Source organism: Suricata suricatta, chromosome 7, assembly GCF_006229205.1.
Source record: "Suricata suricatta isolate VVHF042 chromosome 7, meerkat_22Aug2017_6uvM2_HiC, whole genome shotgun sequence".
In the NCBI taxonomy this organism is placed as follows: Eukaryota; Metazoa; Chordata; class Mammalia; order Carnivora; family Herpestidae; genus Suricata; species Suricata suricatta.
This window is the reverse complement of record NC_043706.1, coordinates 29,916,690-29,934,982: the sequence shown is the minus strand read 5'-3', so window position 1 is coordinate 29,934,982 and position 18,293 is coordinate 29,916,690. Positions and strand designations below refer to the sequence as shown.

The window sequence follows — 18,293 nt, the reverse complement described above, 5'->3', positions numbered from 1 at the left end:
TGTTGAGGGAAAGAAGCAAGGAAGGAAGGAGGGAAGGAAGATGAAACACAAAAGATATAGAGACAAGGCCTTTGCCCTCTCAAGTCTGTTAGAACTGAAGCATACATACACAAAACACTAAGAGAACATTCCAAGGCAATACAAGATCTGTAGCAGAGTACAGTTTCTTTTCACTGAGAGAAACTGATCTTGGAAGGCTCATTAGAATGGCTCTCCAATTAAGGCATACAACACAAATTAGCAAACTTTGTCCATGAATTAGGGTGTAATCAAACTTTTGCGACTCATCCTAGACCTCATGCCTTTTCCAAAAATCCTAGAAATGGAAAGGGGAACGGAGGGAGAGAGAAAAGGTGGGATAACTTTCAATGGGAGCCCAGGGATTATAAGAATCAGAGTATTTAGCCATAGGGGAAGAGGTAGCAGTGGACTAAGGTTATTCTGACTCAGAACCCAGAAGTAAAACTTGAGAAGAAGTCTAGGTTAATGACGTGAGTGTCGACACTAAACAGGGAGAGGACTGTTCTGACACAATTCTGTGCCTCGCTAGGAAACTACCTCCCCTCCTGGCTGTCCTGGCATGGTCTTTGTAGTCTGGGACATAATGGTGTGTTGTTAGAGAGAAAACTGAAGAAGGAGCCAAAGTGAGGTGCTGAGAATGGGCTTCTCCTTTCCTCAGAAGCCGGGGTAGCCCAGCCAGCACTGGGAGCTGGTCAAGCAAGGCTGAATCACACTTTTGTGTGGGACCTACTTCTTTTATTAGGAGAAGGAGGAGGACCAGTTTTTCACCCAATGACACATCCAATGGAACAGGCTGTACCAGTTATATATATAAAATATAGGACAAACTGAAGGGGCAAGAGCAAGGGTGAAGAGGATGGGATGATGTTATTCTTGAATCATATTATCCAAAGTGTGGTTCATGGACCAGCAGCATCACCATGCAAGAGCGTGTTAGAAATGCAGAATGTAGGGGCGCCTGGGTGGCTCAATTGGTTAAACGACTGACTTTGGCTCAGGTCATGAGCTCATGGTTCAGCTCATGCAGGTTCAAGCCTGCATTGGGCTCTGTGCTCACAGCTCAGAGCCTGGAGCTTGGTCCAGATTCTGTCTCCCTCTCTCTCTGCCCCTTCCCTGCGCATGCTCTGTCTTTGTCTTTGTCTCTCTCAAAAATAAATAAACATTGGGGCGCCTGGGTGGCTCAGTTGGTTAAGTGTCTGGCTTCAACTCAGGTCATGATCTCACAGTTCGTGGGTTCAAGCCGCGCATCGGGCTCTGTGCTGACAGCTTGGAGCCTGGAGCCTGCTTCAGTTTCTGTGACTCCCTCTCTCTCTGACCCTCCCTTGCCCGTGCTGTCTCTCTCTGTCTCTCAAAAATAAATTAAAAAAAAAAAACATTTAAAAACTGAATAAATAAACATTAAAAAATCTTTTTAAATTCTATCAAAATAACATCATCACTCTTCACAGAACTAGAACAAGAAATCCTAAAATTTGTATGGTACCAGAAAAGACTCCAAATAGCCAAAGCAATCCTGAAAAGGAAAACCAAAGCTGAAGGCATCACAATTTCAGACTTCAAGATGTATTACAAAGCTGTAATCATCAAGAAAGTATGGTACTGGCACAAAAACAGACACTTAGATCATTGGAACAGAACAGAGACCCAGAAATGGACTCACAAATGTATGGCCAACTAATCTTTGACAAAGCAGGAAAGAGCATCCAGTGGAAAAAAGACAGTCTCTTTAGCAAATGGTGCTGAGAGAACAGATAGCAACATGCAAAAGAATGAACCTGGACCGCTTTCTTACACCATACACAAAAATCAACTCAAAATGAAAGACCTAAACGTAAGACAGGAAACCATCAAAATCCTAGGGGAGAAAGCAGGCAAAAACCTCTTTGACCTTGGCTGCAGCAACTTCTTACTTTACATGTCTCTGGAGGCAAGGGAAACAAAAGCAAAAATGAACTATCAGGACCTCATCAAGATAAAATTAGCTTCTGCACAGCAAAGGAAACAATCAGCAAAACTAAAAGACAACTGAAGGAAGGAAAGAAGATATTTGCAAATGACATATCAGAAAAAGGATTGGTATTCAAAACCTATAAAGAACTTATCAAACTTAACACCCAAAAACAATCCAGTGAAGAAATGGGCAAAAGACATGAATAGACACTTTTTCAAAGAAGACATCCAGATGGCTAAACAGACACATGATAAAATGCTCAACATCACTCATATCAGGGAAGTGCAAATCAAACCCACAATGAGATAACACTTCACACCGGTCAGAATGGCTAAAATTAACTTAGGCAAAAACAGATGTTGGCAAGGATGCTGAGAGAGAAAGGGTATCTTTTGTGCACTGCTGGTGGGAATGCAAACTGGTGCGCCCACTCTGGAAAACAGTATGGAGGTTCTAAAAATAAGACTACCCTATGACCCAGCAATTGTACTACTAGATATTTATCCAAGCGATACAGGTGTGCTGTTTCAAAGGGGCATGTGTGCCCCAATGTTTATAGCAGCACTATTGACAATATCCAAATTATGGAAAGAGCCCAAATGTCCATCGACTGACAAAGGGATAAAGAAGATTTGGGGAAATATATACATGTACACATATATGGAGTATATATACATATATGGAGTATTACCTGGCAATCAAAAAGGATGAAATCTTGTCACTTGCAACAACGTGGATGAAACTAGAGGGTATTATGCTAAGCAAAATTAATCAGAGAAAGACAAAAGCATGTGACTTCACTTATATGTGAAATTTAAGATACAAAACATGAACATAAGGGAAGGGAAGCAAAAATAATATAAAAACAGGTAGACAGGCAAAACATAAGAGACTTTTAAAAAATGTTTAAATATTTTCATTTAGTTTTGAGAGAGAGCAAGACAGAGTGCAAGCAGGGGAGGGACAGAGGGACAGGGAGACACAGAATTTGAAGAGGCTCCAGACTCTGGGCTGTCAGCACAGAACCTGACATGGGGCTCAAACTCACAAACTGTGAGATCATGACCTGAGCCAAAGTCAGACGCTTAACCAATTGAGCCACCCAGGCACCCTAAACATAAGAGATCCTTAAACGTAGAGAACAAACTGAGGATTGCTGAAGGTGTTATGGGTGGGGGATGGGCTAAATGCGTAAGGGGCATCAAGGAAGACACTTGTGGGATGAGCACTGGGTGTTATACTAGGGGGTGAATCACTGGAAACTACTCTTGAAATCATTATTGTACAATATACTAACTAACTTGGATGTAAATTAAAAAAGAAAAAGAAGAAGAAGAAAAAAAGAAATGCAGAATGCAGGTCCCACTCCAGACTTCCTTAATCCGAACCTGAGATTTAACAGGTTCCCTAAATGATATGCATGGATGTCAAAGTTTGAAAAGGACTCAGATTTCTTGAGGAAAAAGACTTAAAAGGCAGTGATATGTGTGAGGGAACAGGTAAGGAGAAGCTTCAGGTGATCCCACAAGGGAATAGGGGCAAATGGGGAGAAAGAGGCCTGCGGGTTTCTCTTGCAGCACCCAGAATTGAATGCGCGAAGAAGCAGGTTGGTTGGCTCTGGCTGGGAGCCCTGAACATAGGGCACAGGTAGGCCAGGGGGCTTCACATACAAACTGCTGCCGCTATCAGTCACCATCAGCTGCGTCATTACCCCACTCTCCCTCCTTAGCCCGTTTTCCCATTTCAGGACTTCTCCAGACTTTTATTCTCAATGACCTGGCCAGTCAGACCTCGCTAGCTCGGTTTGATTCGGCCAGGTTCGGCTGCTAAGGCCCACAACTTTCCGGTTGCGGGGGCGGGGAGAGCGGAGGCGGGAATGATGTCACGTCCAAAAGGCGGGCTAACCAGACCTCTCCCTCCTCCGGATTGGCTGCCAGAAATTTGATTAGATTCGCAGCCCTGCGGGCTCCAGACTTAGCTGTTATTGTCCCCAGATGCCCCTGGTCCTCGGTCATCCTCTTTGCTGGGAGCAAGACTCCGAGGACAGTACTCAAGCAGCACTTAAGCTTCGGAAGGAGCGGTGATTCGAAAGGTCCGGCTATTGCCATCAGGCTAGGCGGTTCGGCTGCGCAGGTACTTTTTGACTCGATCGGGTGTCCGTAGTTGGGGCGGCTACCCTAACCGCAGGGATTTGTGGAATTTATAGTTCTGCAATAGTTCTGGATTAGTTCTGGGTGGGCCGGACAGGGATTTTTGGCGGAAAAGAAAAGAAAAAAAAGACTTTGAGGACTGGGGGCCTGGGTCCAAGAAGGACGGGGAAGGATAAAAAGGGCGTCTAAATAAAAATCCTGCGATTAGCATTGTTTTGGTTTTCTTTTCAGGTGCTGACCTGACACTGATCCATCCCTTTCTGACCAAAACTGTTCACCCACGGTGGAAGGGACCAGGCAGCCAAATGGAGATGCCACCAGTCAATCCAGTGGAAGAGAAGGACACCTCTCAGCCGCAACAACAATGGGAAAAGAACTCCCAGGAGAACCTTGATTCAACTGCCCAAATCAGCCAGCAGCCCCAAGACCCTCCTGAAATCCTTGAGCTGAGAGTGAGCTCAAATCAGGCCAGCCAAATTCTAGAGAATTCTCAAGGAACTGAAAAACTGGCCGCTGGACTTCAAGGAGACTCTGCTAAGTCTCATGGATCAACCAGTGAGATGTCAGAGCCCCTTCAAGCTTCTGATCTCTGGTACTGTCCCGATGGGAGCTTTGTTAAGAAGATCATAATCCGGGGCCATGGCTTGGACAAACCCAAGCTGGGCTCCTGCTGCCGGGTACTGGCATTTGGGTTTCCTTTTGGGTCAGGCCTGCCAGAGGGCTGGACAGAACTAACTATGGGGTTAGGCCCATGGAGGGAGGGGACTTGGGGGGAACTCGTAGAGAAATGCTTGGAGTCCATGTGTCAAGGTGAGGAGGCAGAGCTTCAGCTCTCTGAACACTCTGGACCTCCTTTCAGGCTCACACTGGCTTCCTTCACTCAGGGCAGGGACTCCTGGGAGCTGGAGGCCAGTGAGAAGGAGGCCTTGGCCAGGGAAGAACGTGCGAGGGGCACAGAATTATTTCGAGCTGGAAACCCTGAAGGGGCTGCCAGATGCTATGGACGGGCTCTTCGGCTGCTGCTGACTTTACCCCCACCTGGTCCTCCAGAACGAACTGTTCTTCATGCCAACCTGGCTGCCTGTCAGCTGCTGCTAGGGCAGCCTCAGTTGGCAGCCCAGAGCTGTGACCGAGTGCTGGAACGGGAACCTGGCCATTTAAAGGCCTTGTACCGAAGGGGGGTTGCCCAGGCTGCCCTTGGGAACCTTGAAAAAGCAACTGCTGACCTCAGGAAGGTGCTGGCGGTAGACCCCAAAAACCGGGCAGCCCAGGAAGAGCTGGGAAAGGTGATCATTCAGGGGAAGAAACAAGATGCAGGACTGGCTCAGGGTCTGCGCAAGATGTTTGGCTGATTAAAAGTTAAATCTTAAAAGAGACAGGAACCTGTGAATTGTGGTTTATGCTGTGAGATTTTACGGGGTCCAAGCGGGAGGATTTCAGCCATGTCCCATTCATTCCCAGCTTTTGCTTTTCTAGGGGAGGTAGCAGTGGTCTCAGTGCGCCTCTTTCTCTCTTTTACCATTAAAAGCCATGTGATCACGTGTGTTACATTTGGGGAGCTTATTCATAGTCGAGGATAAACGTAAGATACATAAATTTATGAATTTAGGACTGGGGGAGATGGCGGGCCTTTAAATCCTGGGAACTACATCTCCCAGGCTCTTTCTCGTTGGGCGCACGCGCAAACTGTGCAGCCGGTTCAGCGGGTGTGGCGTTCTCCTGCCGTACTCCCATTGGCCCGCCGTATCCAGCCATCTCAAGTACTCAGCACCCAGGTCTCTCTCTTACTGGTCGGTAGAGCTTCGGGACGACCTCCCTGGTTTTTAAAGAGTCAACTGATTGGCTGATGATGGGGAGAGGCGGGTCTTGGGAACCGTCTCATGGTTGGGGGGCGGGAGGGAAAGATGGCGGAACTGATGCTGCTCAGCGAGATTGCGGACCCAACACGTTTTTTCACCGACAACTTGCTGAGCCCGGAGGACTGGGGTCTGCGGAGTGAGGCCTCGGGGAGGGAGGAGGGCTGTGGCATACTATCCTTCTGAGGCACGCAGGGAGCAAGCGGAGGTTCATAGAAGAAGGCTGGGAAAATACGGAATCCATCACCCGAAAGAGGGCGGAGCAGGGGGGGCTCCTTGTGCATTCGGGGGATGCGGGAGTGGGGAAGGACCTCTGCTCCCTGCAGAAACGTGGAGTTGTTCCGGGGTGGGGGAAGGAGGAGCTGAAGTTCTTTGGCTGTATCACGTTTCAAGGGGGCGGGCGGTAGGTCTGGCCGAGTCGAGCCAATGAGGGATGGGCCCAGGGCTGTGTGTACGTCTGTAGGCTGGGCCACCGGACGACCCCCTGACGCTCTGCATTTCTTGCAGACAGCACCTTGTATACTGGCCTGGATGATGTGGCGGAGGAGCAGACGCAGCTTTTCCGTTGCCCAGACCAGGATGTCCCGGTATTGCGCCCCCAGCCTTGTCTCTAACCTTTGGCGGTTGGACTCAGCCCCAGGCAGAGCTCATGAAGCCATTACTTTCACATTCTTGCCATCTAATATCCGTCTTTATTCAGTTTGGCAGCAGTTCCTTGGAGGTGGGGATGGATGTCAGCCCTCCTGAGCCACCCTGGGACCCCCTTCTTATCTTCCCAGGTGAGATATCCCTTGTGATTCCCGCGTCCTTACAAAAACCATCTCTTTCCACTGTTTCCCAGAACTTCAGTATCCCCTGTATCCTTACACCTCCTCTCATAAGTGCCCGTGCATTCCTCTTTCCTTCAGTCTAGTATGTGTTCCTTCCCCTTCGCCCTGGGTGAGGGGATTCTCACCTCCAAGCCTTTGGGTACGTTTTGGACTCCTCAGGCTTTGCTTCCTGGTATTCCCCAACCCCTTTCTTCCAGATCTTCAGGTGAAGTCTGAGCCGTCCTCTCCCTGCTCCTCCTCCTCCCTCAGCTCTGAATCGTCGGGTCTTTCCACAGAGCCCTCTAGCCAGGTGAGAGAACCATCTCCCTTCTACTGTTTGTGGGAAGCATGGTGTTCCATTCCCTTCACCCACAGGTGCAGAAAATGTTCTGTGTGTTAGGGGCCATGGAGTAGTGGTGATGCCTTTGGATTTCTTTAATCTCATTTTCCATGTCTCTGCTGTGGTTGTCTGTATGTGAAGATAGACTCATTTTAATATACAGAGATGTGTGGCAGCTGTGGTGGGGCCTGGAAGAAGAGAGTTGTTAACTGCCAAGAATTCTGGAATTGCTTATGCCCAAGTCGTACATTCCAAGGCAATGTTTGAAATCATGAGACTTCATCAACCTTCCCAGGAATAAAATAAATAGAGAAAACAAGGGGCCAGAGACAGCTTAAGGAGATACTCAGTACTATTCAAACCAGAATGTCAATTAGTAAGCTCTAAAACTTTTGTTCTTACTCTGGCTTTTAACACCTTCCTTGTTTTGTTTTCTTTTTTCTGCCCCCCTACTTCACCCCACTCTCACCCAGGCCCCTGCTGTAGGGGAAGTGCTGGTTGTGAAGACAGAGTCCTTGGCACCTCCACTCTGCCTCCTAGGAGATGATCCAACATCCCCATTTGAAACAGTCCAGATCAGTGTGGGTCCCACCTCTGATGACCCCTCAGGTGATAACAGCCTGCCCCAACCCCCAGGCTTTACCAAAGCAGAGTAGATGGGAGAGGGGATGCAGGCAGCAGGAGACAGAGAGGAAGATAACAAGCAGGGGAGGGGCAGAGAGAGTGGGGACAGAGGATCTGAACCAGGCTCTGTGCTGACAGCCGGGAGAGCCTGATGCCATGGGGGGCTCAAACTCAGGGACCCTGAGATCATGACCTGGCTGACATCAGACATTTTAACTGATTAAACTACCCAGGCACTCCCCTGCCCCGTTGCTTTGCATTTTTAAAAAACTTACAGACAGTTTAAGGCATATTTATTTGTTATTCCCCACCCCTGAAGTTCTATTATAAAAATTTTTCAAATATACTGAGAAGTTGCAATTCCATATGCCTAACTCCTAGATTCTACAGTTAACATTATTTGCACTGTTTTACTAAGTGTTACTAAGTTTATTTATTCTTAGGTGTTTACACAGTAAACATTTGTTGGGCTCCTACTCCATGCTACATACTGGACTGGGTGCTGGGGATGCAAGATGAAGAAGTGAGCACCACGCCGACCCGAGAGTCCTGTAGTGTGGAGGGAGGGGCAAGACAAATACCAGTTGCCACAGGTGTGGGAATTCCAGGGTAGACGTCACAGGGTGCCGTGAAAACTCATAAGAGGGACAGCTCACCCGATTGGGGCTGGGTCAGTGATGTGCTCCCGGAGGAAGGGTTTCCTGAGCTGAGTTTTGACACATAGAGGGGCGGCTGGGTGGCTCAGTGGTTGAGCGTCTGACTTTGGCTCAGGTCATGATCTCACGGCTTGTGAGTTCGAGCCCCTCGTGGGGCTCTGTGCTAACAGCTCAGAGCCTGGAGCCTGCTTCAGATTCTGTGTCTCCCTCTATCTCTGCCCCTTCCCCAGCTCACACTCTGTCTCTCTCTCTCTTTCAAAAACAAACATTAGGAAAAAAAAATTGTTTTAAAGAAATGAGGCATGAGATGAATGTGGGGACTGTTGCGTGTGGGCACGTGTGTGTGTGTGTGTGTGTGTGTGTGTGTGTGTGTGTGTATCTAGGGAACTTGTATCTCCTTAGAATGGATGTGAGGAGAGAGTGGGAAATAGCAAAAAGTTGCAGAGGCTGTAGGCCAAGTGGGAACCCTGCAAAGGGACTCTTAGCTTTTTTCCTGTGGGCGGTTGGGAGCCTCTGAAGAATCAAGCAGGAGAACAGTGTGATTAGGAAGCTGGCTCTGGTGGTAGAGAGAATGGATTGTGGAGAGGCAGGACTGGATACAGTTAATCAAGAAAGATATTTGGATGCTAAAAAGAGGCAGAAGGAATGAAATAGAAAGGATAAATTGCAGTGACTTCCTGCCTGGGATCTGATGCTGGAATTCCTTATAGGGCAGATAGGTACTTCGAGAGCACAAGCCCCCTGGTCAGGCAGTGTGATGAATTCAGTGTTGAGTGTGAACTCCAAAATGCCTTCAGGGTTTCCTGGCACTGCCCGTCTTTGGTCGAACTCCAACCAGAAGCTAGAGGGCAAGGGAGCCCAGGAGGGGCAGTCCATTCATGTTTTCCTCCCCGGCCTCAGGGCAGGGCAGGTTAGGATGGAATAGAGAAACAGATCACATCTGCAAACAAGATAAGGATATGAACCTTGTTGAGGACTTGACAGCCTGTGCTTTACCCATCAGTTTGATAGACAGAAAGCGTAAAACATAATCCTTGCTTTTGGAGAACCTCATGAGTGTCATAACATGTGGTTAATAATCAAATAGTGGTCATCCCTGAGGAGGGATCCACTGAAGCGGCTGGTAGACAAGAAAGGGAAGGAGATCTACTTCACTGAATTACCCTTTGGTCTTTTGGAGTTTTGTGTCATGTGAGTGTATTACCTAGTCACAAGCATAAGTTGAAATTTAAAAGTAGCAATATTAGCAGTTGTATAATTAAATACCCAAATGAGTGGTATGGACCAAAAGTAGTGGCAAACTGTTGACCTTGGGGTTGAATCTGGTCCTCGAGTGAGTTTTATTTCGCCCACACGGGGTGATCAGCAAGTCTCACAGATGGATTTGTCAGAGGTCAGGAAGGCTCGGAGCCAACTGAGGCTTTGTGATTTGGTGCCTGGGAGGCTGACAGAGTAGAAGGGGAATTTGTGTGAAGGGACAAGCAGTGAGCCCCATTTAAGGCCAGCTTGAACTTGGGTGGGTGGTGGGGAATGAGAAAGGAAGTGACCAGCAGGCACCTGGGGAGTCGGGATCAAGATACAGGGGAGTCGTTAAGGGTAGAAATGCAGACTTGGCTGCTGTCAACATAGAGAGCTTCAGGAGCCAGGGAAGGAGAAAGGAAAGTCCTGGGCAAAGAGGTGGGAAGAGAGCCAGCAGATCAGCAGCCCCACAGTTCCTCTTCCTTCTGGATTGTGTGCCTAGGGCCAGAATAGTCTTAGTTTCTGGTATGAGAAGGAAGGACCATGTCTTCCATCCTCTAGCTTAATCCCCTTCTCCTTCAGTGTTTATCTGATATCCAGCATTTTATATTATCCTGACACCCCACAGATGTCCAGACCAAGCTAGAGCCTGTCTCCCCATCTTCCTCCATCAACTCTGAGGCTTCCCTGCTCTCAGCAGAGTCCCCCAACCAGGTGAGCATCAACCTCTCTTACTCTCTCCAGACATTCCAGTGAGCTCCTTCGGCCTCTCAGAGGTATGAAAGCATTCTCTTCTTCGGCTCCTTCTCCTTGATTCTCCTCCCGACTCACATATCTTCTGGAATGCCCATCACAGGCTTTTATAGGAGAGGAGGTACTGGAAGTGAAGACAGAGTCACCATCCCCTCAAGGGTGTCTCCTGCGGGATGTCCTAGGCCCCCCACTTGGAGGTGTCCAGATCAGCATGGGCCCGTCCTCCGATGGCTCCTTAGGTAATGGGGCCTCCTGACACCTTGGGATCCCTGGCAGGAGTCCTCTAGTCCTGACATTCCTTCCTTTCTTCCTTTCCCCTTCCTTCAGGCAAAGCCCTGCCCACCCGGAAGCCACCGCTGCAGCCCAAACCTGTGATGATAACCACCGTCCCAGTGCCAGCCAGAGCTGTGCCTCCTAGCACCACCATCCTTTTGCAGCCTCTTGTCCAACCGCCCCCAGGTACTAAAAAGGGAGAGAAGGAGCCAGGCTGGATTGACTTTCTCCGGGAGCTCACAGCCATTGGGACTCCCAACCCTTGGGTGCTCAGGTGCGGGTGCGGGCCCAAGAACAGCTCTCACCTCCTTCTCCTGCTCACTTGCCCCAGTTTCGCCAGTTGTCCTCATCCAAGGTGCTATTCGGGTCCAGTCAGAGGGGCCGACACCCCCTGCTCCAAGGCCTGAGAGGAAGAGCATTGTTCCAGCTCCTATGCCTGGGAACTCCTGCCCACCTGAAGTGGATGTAAGTATGGGGGAGGAGAGGGGTAGGACTAGTAACGGAGAGGAAGTCTGCAATGGGAGAGAGAATTGTGGAATGAGGAGGGAGCAAAGAAACCAGGAGAAGTGTTCTTTAATTATAGCAAGGTTAAAGTGTGGGCCCTGAGAAGACTGAGAGGAAGGAAGACCCCATTCCACCAACGAAAGGAACTGAGTTTCCATCAGGAACCAGGATGGAGGAAGTCCTTCCTACAGTCTGACTTCTCTCAGCTCTGGGGAACAGGAGCCGGGAGTGGTTGAGAGAAGGATTCCTTCTTTGAAACGTTTTAGCAGAGAGGACGAACCGGTCTCTGGCTGCGTCAGTAGAGTGGCCAGTGTGAGCGCTGAGTAATCAGTCCCTGAAGTTGGGGAGGCATAGTTCCCCTTTCTGTCATTGCTTTTCTGATCCTCCGGGTACCCTAGGCAAAGCTGCTGAAGCGGCAGCAGCGAATGATCAAGAACCGGGAGTCGGCCTGCCAGTCCAGGAGGAAGAAGAAGGAGTACCTGCAGGGGCTGGAGGCCCGGCTGCAGGCCGTGCTGGCCGACAACCAGCAGCTCCGCAGGGAGAACACTGCCCTCCGGCGGCGGCTGGAGGCCCTGCTGGCCGAAGTGAGACTGGTCTGTCCCAGGGAGGCCCCGGGGAATGCAGGCTCCTTTGGGATGACTCACCCCCTTTCTCCTCTTTCTCTGCACCTTAGAACAGCGAGCTCAAGTTAGGGTCTGGAAACAGGAAGGTGGTCTGCATCATGGTGTTCCTTCTCTTCATTGCCTTCAACTTTGGACCTGTCAGGTGAGACCTTCCCTGCTGTCCCCCAAGCTTTGGTGGAGCCCACCCGCACAGCTGCCTGCCTGCCTTGGCACAGGCGCTTTCATTCCACTTACACACAGACAGCACAGGTATCCTCAGCACCGATGGCGCATCCAGCCAGTCCCTTCTCCTTCCATCATTTCTCTCAAATGGTGTGTCCTGGAGAGGTGGTGGTAATAACATTGGTAAACAGTGACGTTTAAGCACTTACTGAGCTCCTCATGCTTCCTGGCTTTATTAGCTAGGGCTGGTTCTCATTCCCATCGCACACATGAAGAGATTCACGCTGCAGGATAGATTGGAAGCCAGGCAGGCTTTCTGCAGAACCCACGATCCTAACCAGCCTCTGGACCAAGCTGGAATTCTCATACCCTATCCTTTCTTATCCTCAGCATCAGTGACCCTCCTCCAGCTCCCATCTCTCCTCGGATGAGTGGAGAAGAGCCTCGACCCCGGAGACACTTGCTGGAGTTCTCCGCGCAAGAGCCGGTTCGTGGAGTTGAACCCCTCCAGGGTTCCTCTCTGGGCCCTGAGGAGCCTCAGCCCAGCCCTCCAGGCCAGCCAAGTTTCAGGTAAGGAGCAGGCCCTCCCTCTTTTGGGGGTGCTGAGTGTCTCTTCTCTCCAAAACTTACTTTTTCTTCTGAGCCAGAGTTCTGCCATCATTGCCTCTTCTGTTGGGGGAGGGGTGCAGGGCAGCCTCTCATCCTTGCCTCCTCCCTGCCCCACTCCAGGAACCTGACAGCCTTCCCTGGGGGCGCCAAGGAGCTGCTGCTGAGAGACCTGGACCAGCTCTTCCTCTCCTCTGATTGCCGGCACTTCAACCGGACCGAGTCCCTGAGGTGTGGGGGATCTCCAGCTGGGGCATCCTCCCTGTCCTCTGAGGCCCCTCCACAGGTGGCCCGGCTGTCCCCGTGTGCTGAAGCACCAGCTCCGGTGTGCGGGCAAGGAAAACGGGAGCTCTGGCTCTGTACCGAGGTGTTGCCCCTCTCTGTTTCCCTAGGCTTGCAGACGAGCTGAGCGGCTGGGTCCAGCGCCACCAGAGAGGCCGGCGGAAGACCCCCCAGAGGGCCCAGGAGAGACAGGTAGGAAGGGCGAGGGCTGGGTCAAGGAAGGCCACTGGAAGACTAAACATCCTGGGGATTTTGAGGGAGCATCTCATTGTGGAGGTTTGAGGGATCATTTGGGGTAGGTGGGGGGGCAGGTGTGAGGTGACATCAGCTTCCAGGGGCTGTGTGTCTCTTTCCCTTTTCCCTTCACCCTCTTCAAATCCTTAGATACTTCTCCTTCCAGAAGTCTCAGCTATGGAAGAAGTCGCCTCCAGCGAAGGCAGTCCCCACCCAACCCCTCGGGCCCCCAGAAAGGTGAGACTATGAGGGTGCTTGTTTGTTACTAAGGGAGGTTTCACTCTAAAGAGCTATACCCCCAGGAGCTGTCCTGTGCCTGTCATCATTGCCACCAATGGCATTAAGCCTTCATCCACTGGGGTCTCCTGTCTTTTTCTCTTATCCTGTCCCATCTTCCCCGGTGGGAGTTAGGCATGGGGCTTAGTTTCTCCCAAATCCTGTCTCCCCACCTGGCTAGGGATTCTGTGGGCCAGCTGCAGCTGTATCGCCACCCAGACCGTTCACAGCCTGAGTTCCTGGATGCAATTGACCGACGAGAAGACACATTTTATGTCGTGTCCTTCCGAAGGGTGAGTTCCTCCCTGCCCCATCCCCATCCCCCGGGCTCTCCAGCAATGTGTCTTCAGGCCGAGACTATAGAATCGAGATTGGGGGAGAGCATGTCCACATCTTTTCCTCCAGCCTCCTGGCCTGGCCCCTTTGTTTCTCAGGACCACTTACTGCTCCCCGCCATCAGCCACAACAAGACCTCTCGGCCCAAGATGTCCCTGGTGATGCCTGCCATGGCCCCCAATGGTAATTCTCTCCCTGCCAGGTCTGGGGAGGGGTTCTGAAATTGAGGAATGGGAGGTTCGAATAGGGAGATCCAGCATAAGGGGGAAATGGAGAGAAGAGTGGGTCATTCCAGAGAGAGGCTAGACTCCTGGATGAGAAGACGCAGGAAATGGATGGAGAAAAAACAATGCAGGAGACATGGAGGAAGACAGGGGTTCAGGCCATCCCTTGGTGAGGGTCCTCAAGTAGGTGTGGGCAGAGGAGGTGGGCTGGGAATTGCCAGATTCTCACCTTGTTTTCTCTTGATGTCCTCTCCTCTGTGACCTCAAGCATATGTGTCCTCTGTGACTTATCCATGATATTTTCTTTTCCTGCCCCTTTTCTCTCCCTGCACCAACTCCATCCCTACCCTGTCTTTCAACTCCTGCTGTGAATCGGCCTCCTCACCATTGCCCCTCCCTCCCTGCCTACCTCTACTTTTTCCCTCTGTTTGCCTGCCCTTCTCCTCTCCCTTAACTCTCTCTTTCTCACAGAGACCCTGTCAGGCCGGGGGGCTCCAGGGGACTATGAGGAGATGATGCAGATCGAGTGTGAGGTCATGGACACCCGGGTGATTCACATCAAGACGTCTACGGTGCCCCCCTCGCTCCGTAAACAGCCATCCTCGACCCCAGGCAATGCCACGGGTGGCCCCTTGCCGGCTTCTAAAACCGGCCAGGCACACCAGGCCTCCCACCAGCCCCTCTACCTCAATCACCCCTGACCCGTGCAACTAACTCTGACTTAGAGCTGGTGGTGGTGGACAGGAGGTGGGGTGACCAAGTGGGGCTGATCCCTGGGCTTGGGGCAAGTGGGAACGGAAAGGCAGGGTGTGGGGTTAAGCACTTATTTGGGGGTGAGGGGGGTTACCTCTTTTCCCACCCATTTTTGGATATAGGGCTCCTCTCATTTCTCTGAACCCCTAATTCTTTCTTCTTTCTTTGAGATTAAGTTTTGGGGTGGGTGACTCCTGCACACTCTGTTCTTTTGTTTCTCTGTTTGGGGGTGGGGGGGTGGAGGTGGGAATTTAGTCCCCCGGAGGGACAAGGGACGTTTTTACATTTTGGAGCTAGTTTCTGAGAGTGAAGGAGGGGTGGTGGTGGGAGATCAAGTTTACGTATATGTATATCTTCTTTTTTATTATTAAATAAACAACTTGGAGGGAGTTGAAGGAATGGTGGCTGCCTTCCTGGCTCAGGACGGGGAATTGGGGGAAAGTGGCTCCTGTATGGCCAGTATCTCAGAGAACCAAGCCCTGAAGACATAGCTGGCTCTGGGGCCGGTTGGGTGTGGGATCCCAGACCTCATGTCATCCCCTTGTCCCCGCCCCTACAACACTGGGGCATGTCTGTGTCTAGTGGTGGGGGCAGGGGGGGTTGGGGTGAGGGTGGGATGTCTCCTGGCATGACAGCCCCGAGGATACAGATCCCTGGAATGTGTCTGAGTAAACAGGAAGGACAGGGAGCCCCACGCCCTTTGGGGTGAGCAGCCTCCCTGCGTCCCCTGCATTCTAGCAGGTTTTCCCTCCCTTCCCTTGATTTCCAGGATGAGCAGAGCAGCTTGAACAAACAGCGGAGCTGGGGCCAGAAGGCTGTGAGCCAGAAAGGAGGGGCCGCAGTGGAGAAGCGGGCAGTGTTTGGAGGGAAGGGGAGATGTTCGAGAGTATCTTCTTAGCCCTAAACTGAGGGAGACTGAGACTTGGAGTCCAGTTGAGAGAAACAGATGAGAATGGATCTGGCAAGAAAGGCTGTGCCTTTACGAGGAAGGGGAACAGGACAGGGTGAGGGGCCAAATCTCACTCAACCTGGGGGGATCCCATCAGCGGCTCCTGTCCAGCAGCGCCTCAGGCCTGGCCCCGCAGGAGTGTCCTGGGTCAGCTAGAGGGTGTGGGCTGGGCCTGGGCTCAATGCCCAGATGACTGGACAGGGGCCGCCCGGGCCAGAAGCCCGGGCCTGAAGGAGGAGGGGAGAGCCTCACGTGTCCAGCCAGGCTCCCCCACTCCCCATTACTGTGTTTGGGGTGAAAACAGACTGAGTAACTATGGCAACCTGGAGCTAGGGCTCCCAGGAACTAGGCCTCTCCGCCCTCCGGAGCACAGCCCTGGCTTCTCCGCTTCCCTGTCCCCACGTCCCTCAAGGCTTAACCAGGCCCAGGGAGCACAAGAACAAGGATTTGGGAGACAGATCACCTGAGTTGGACTCCCTGCTTTGCTTTCATTAGTGGATGCCCTTCATATGTAATTTAAACACTTGGGACCTTAAGTTCCTCATCTGTAAAATGGAATACTCCTACCTATTTCTCAGGGTTGGTGTGAGGGTGAGAGATGTTCATAGTGGCTGGTCCCTGAAAGGTACACCTGTCCCTTGTTCTTTATACCGTTCTCTTTCCCATTTACATTGTCCTTTTCTCCTCTCTTCCACTCTTAATCCCAACTGGGTTCGTTCCTGTTTCATAGTCCCATCTCTCTCTGTCCTGACCCCAGCCCAGGAAAGTGCTTGAGTGTTGGCATCTCAGACTGGGGGCCCTGGGGTGGGGCCAGCAGCGCATCTGGCTGAGTGGCAGGGGACAGCTGGCACCTTGCTGTGAACTGGCAGTCGACCCTCTTGGCCCAGTGAGTGGAGTGGTGGGAGGGATCAAGAGAGGCATGGAGCAAGGCTGTGTGAGGCGGGAGGTGAAGGCAGGTCAGTCTCCGGCTGCCGCCCTCCAGGCCCATGTGGCCCTGCAGCCACAGCCTTATCCCAGGCCACCTCAGTGTATGGCCACTGTCGCTCCTGCACCTCCTGTTGGCCCATCCTGTCCCAGGCCCACTTTGTCTCTCTGTTGAGCTGCTTTCCTTCCCCAGGATCCGACCTTTCGTTCCTCTGATCCCTGACCCATTGCCTCTGCCTCTTTGCACTAGATTCCTTTTCCTTCTCGCCTCTCTTTGCCCTCTGTCCCACTGGGAGTCCTCACCTTCTCTTTTGGACTTTCAGTCTTTGTTCATCTTGTTGTTTCTCATTCCTTTTTTGTTTCGCCCTTCCTCCCCTCTGTTCCACTCTCTTTCCCCTTTCTTTTTACTTGTTCTTCTCACCTCCTCCTGCTGCTGACCCTGTGCTCAACTCTGCCCTTTTCATGCCCCCCCCCCCAGTTCCCTGTCCTCTGTCCACATTCCTTGTCCTGTTGGGCGACTTCCTCTCCACTCCGCCGCTTCAGCCCTCTTCCCCTTCCTCCCCCCTTCCCCACTGCAATCCCCCCTCCCCCCCCCATCCTCTTCCCAGCTGTAGGGGCCAGGACTGGAGAGCCTAATGTTTGCCTCATCGTTCTGCTATGGCTTCTGGATACAGCACATCTGGATTCAGGGGCCCAGATGTGTGGTTGCCACAGCGACCTCGGTCCCTCTGGTAAATACAGGCACCCACCCGCCCCAGAGCAGAGAACAAAACAATTGTGTGACTTTCTTTTGTCACAAGATAGAAATGTCCTCCCCCCTCCCTTCTCCCCACACCCGTGTCTCCAGGCAAAGGAAGTTTTACGGGTCCAAACCTTCCTTCTGTGACTGCAGCCCCCCCTTCAGTCTTAGCCTTGTGGTTCTCTCCCGTCTCTCATGTCAAGCTGTCTCTTCTCTTTGAGCCCCCCTTCCTCCCCATTCCCCAGTCCCACCCCTCAGTAGCAGAGTGTTGAGTCCCCTATCTTAGTTGGTGGTTTCTTACTGAATCTGCAGAGTAACTGGATGTGCAGGAAAAAAGTTTCAGAAATCCAGATCTTCCACCCTTCCTTCTCAAACAAGTTCTTCCAGAAGCCCCTTCATTTGTTTCTGCCCTAAGTCTTCAATCTTTCCAAGGCTATTCCTGGGGAAGGGGAGAGAATATGGGCTTTGGAATCAGAAAACTTGGGTTGAGGCTCACCTGTACCACCACTAGCAAAGTCCCTTGGATGAGGCACTTAGCGTCTGTGATCCTCCGTTTCCTCAGCCACAAAGTGGGATTGATCAAATGCCTGCACTGTGTTGGAAAGTGTTTTGTCAACGGAAGCCCAGTACAACTGTTTTCTCTCTTCCCCCTCTCCGGGACTGCTCCCTTGGATCGCAGCCCCTGGCCTCTCTTCATTCCTTCTCTTTGCCTTCAGGTCCTTGCCCTTAATTGCCCTCATTCTATGTCTTCCCTCCCTTCTCCTTGTCTTTCCCTTCCTTCCTGTCTGTATCTTTTATCACGAATCCTCCTGAGGAACACGGAGGTTCTTCGAAGAGTGGAAGCCCAGAGCTGAAGACACCTGGAGTAAGGATTCTGAGACCATGGGCCAGAGCACATGCACAGTTGTCGGCAACACTCATCTCTCTGCCCATCACCTGGAACACCTCAGTGAAGGCAGTCGGCTCTGACCACTAGGCCTCCCTGCCTCCACACCTGGGACTCCTGCTA

At 51.4% G+C, this 18,293-nt stretch overlaps 2 protein-coding genes and 1 long non-coding RNA gene across 9 annotated transcripts; 2 read left to right on the top strand and 1 right to left on the bottom strand.

The window, feature by feature from the left end:
* Window positions 1–3,604: 3,604 nt before the first annotated feature.
* Window positions 3,605–5,661, top strand: FKBPL (FKBP prolyl isomerase like). Of its 2 annotated transcripts, XM_029944386.1 has the most exons (3): window positions 3,605–3,619; window positions 3,967–4,105; window positions 4,354–5,661. In XM_029944386.1, the coding sequence occupies exon 3, from the start codon at window positions 4,428–4,430 to the stop codon at window positions 5,472–5,474; it is 1,047 nt and encodes a 348-aa protein (XP_029800246.1). In that variant the 5' UTR covers window positions 3,605–3,619; window positions 3,967–4,105; window positions 4,354–4,427; the 3' UTR covers window positions 5,475–5,661. The 2 variants fall into 2 exon arrangements, with proteins under 2 accessions (XP_029800246.1, XP_029800245.1); XM_029944385.1 differs by lacking the exon at window positions 3,605–3,619 and having other exon boundaries at window positions 3,920–4,105.
* Window positions 5,662–6,002: 341 nt separating this feature from the next.
* Window positions 6,003–15,076, top strand: ATF6B (activating transcription factor 6 beta). Of its 4 annotated transcripts, none has more exons than XM_029945545.1 (18): window positions 6,003–6,117; window positions 6,486–6,565; window positions 6,679–6,757; window positions 7,006–7,097; window positions 7,601–7,736; window positions 10,275–10,360; window positions 10,503–10,638; window positions 10,727–10,858; window positions 11,004–11,137; window positions 11,575–11,760; window positions 11,850–11,941; window positions 12,352–12,531; window positions 12,691–12,798; window positions 12,960–13,041; window positions 13,253–13,320; window positions 13,541–13,652; window positions 13,794–13,878; window positions 14,391–15,076. In XM_029945545.1, exons 1-18 carry the CDS (start codon window positions 6,003–6,005, stop codon window positions 14,618–14,620), a joined length of 2,133 nt encoding a protein of 710 aa, XP_029801405.1. In that variant the 3' UTR covers window positions 14,621–15,076. The 4 variants fall into 4 exon arrangements, 3 of the variants coding, with proteins under 3 accessions (XP_029801405.1, XP_029801404.1, XP_029801407.1); XM_029945544.1 differs by having other exon boundaries at window positions 13,250–13,320; XM_029945547.1 differs by having other exon boundaries at window positions 6,005–6,108; window positions 13,250–13,320.
* Window positions 9,718–17,774, bottom strand: LOC115297092. 3 transcript variants are annotated; one of them, XR_003911262.1, is made up of 5 exons: window positions 17,586–17,774; window positions 12,034–12,118; window positions 10,978–11,075; window positions 10,382–10,523; window positions 9,718–10,144 (listed from the first exon to the last, which is right to left on the bottom strand). It is a non-coding gene; the product is annotated as an uncharacterized LOC115297092 (long non-coding RNA). The 3 variants fall into 3 exon arrangements; XR_003911264.1 differs by lacking the exon at window positions 17,586–17,774 and adding an exon at window positions 14,149–17,015; XR_003911263.1 differs by lacking the exon at window positions 17,586–17,774 and adding an exon at window positions 12,592–14,134.
* Between the last annotated feature and the right edge of the window lie 519 nt (window positions 17,775–18,293).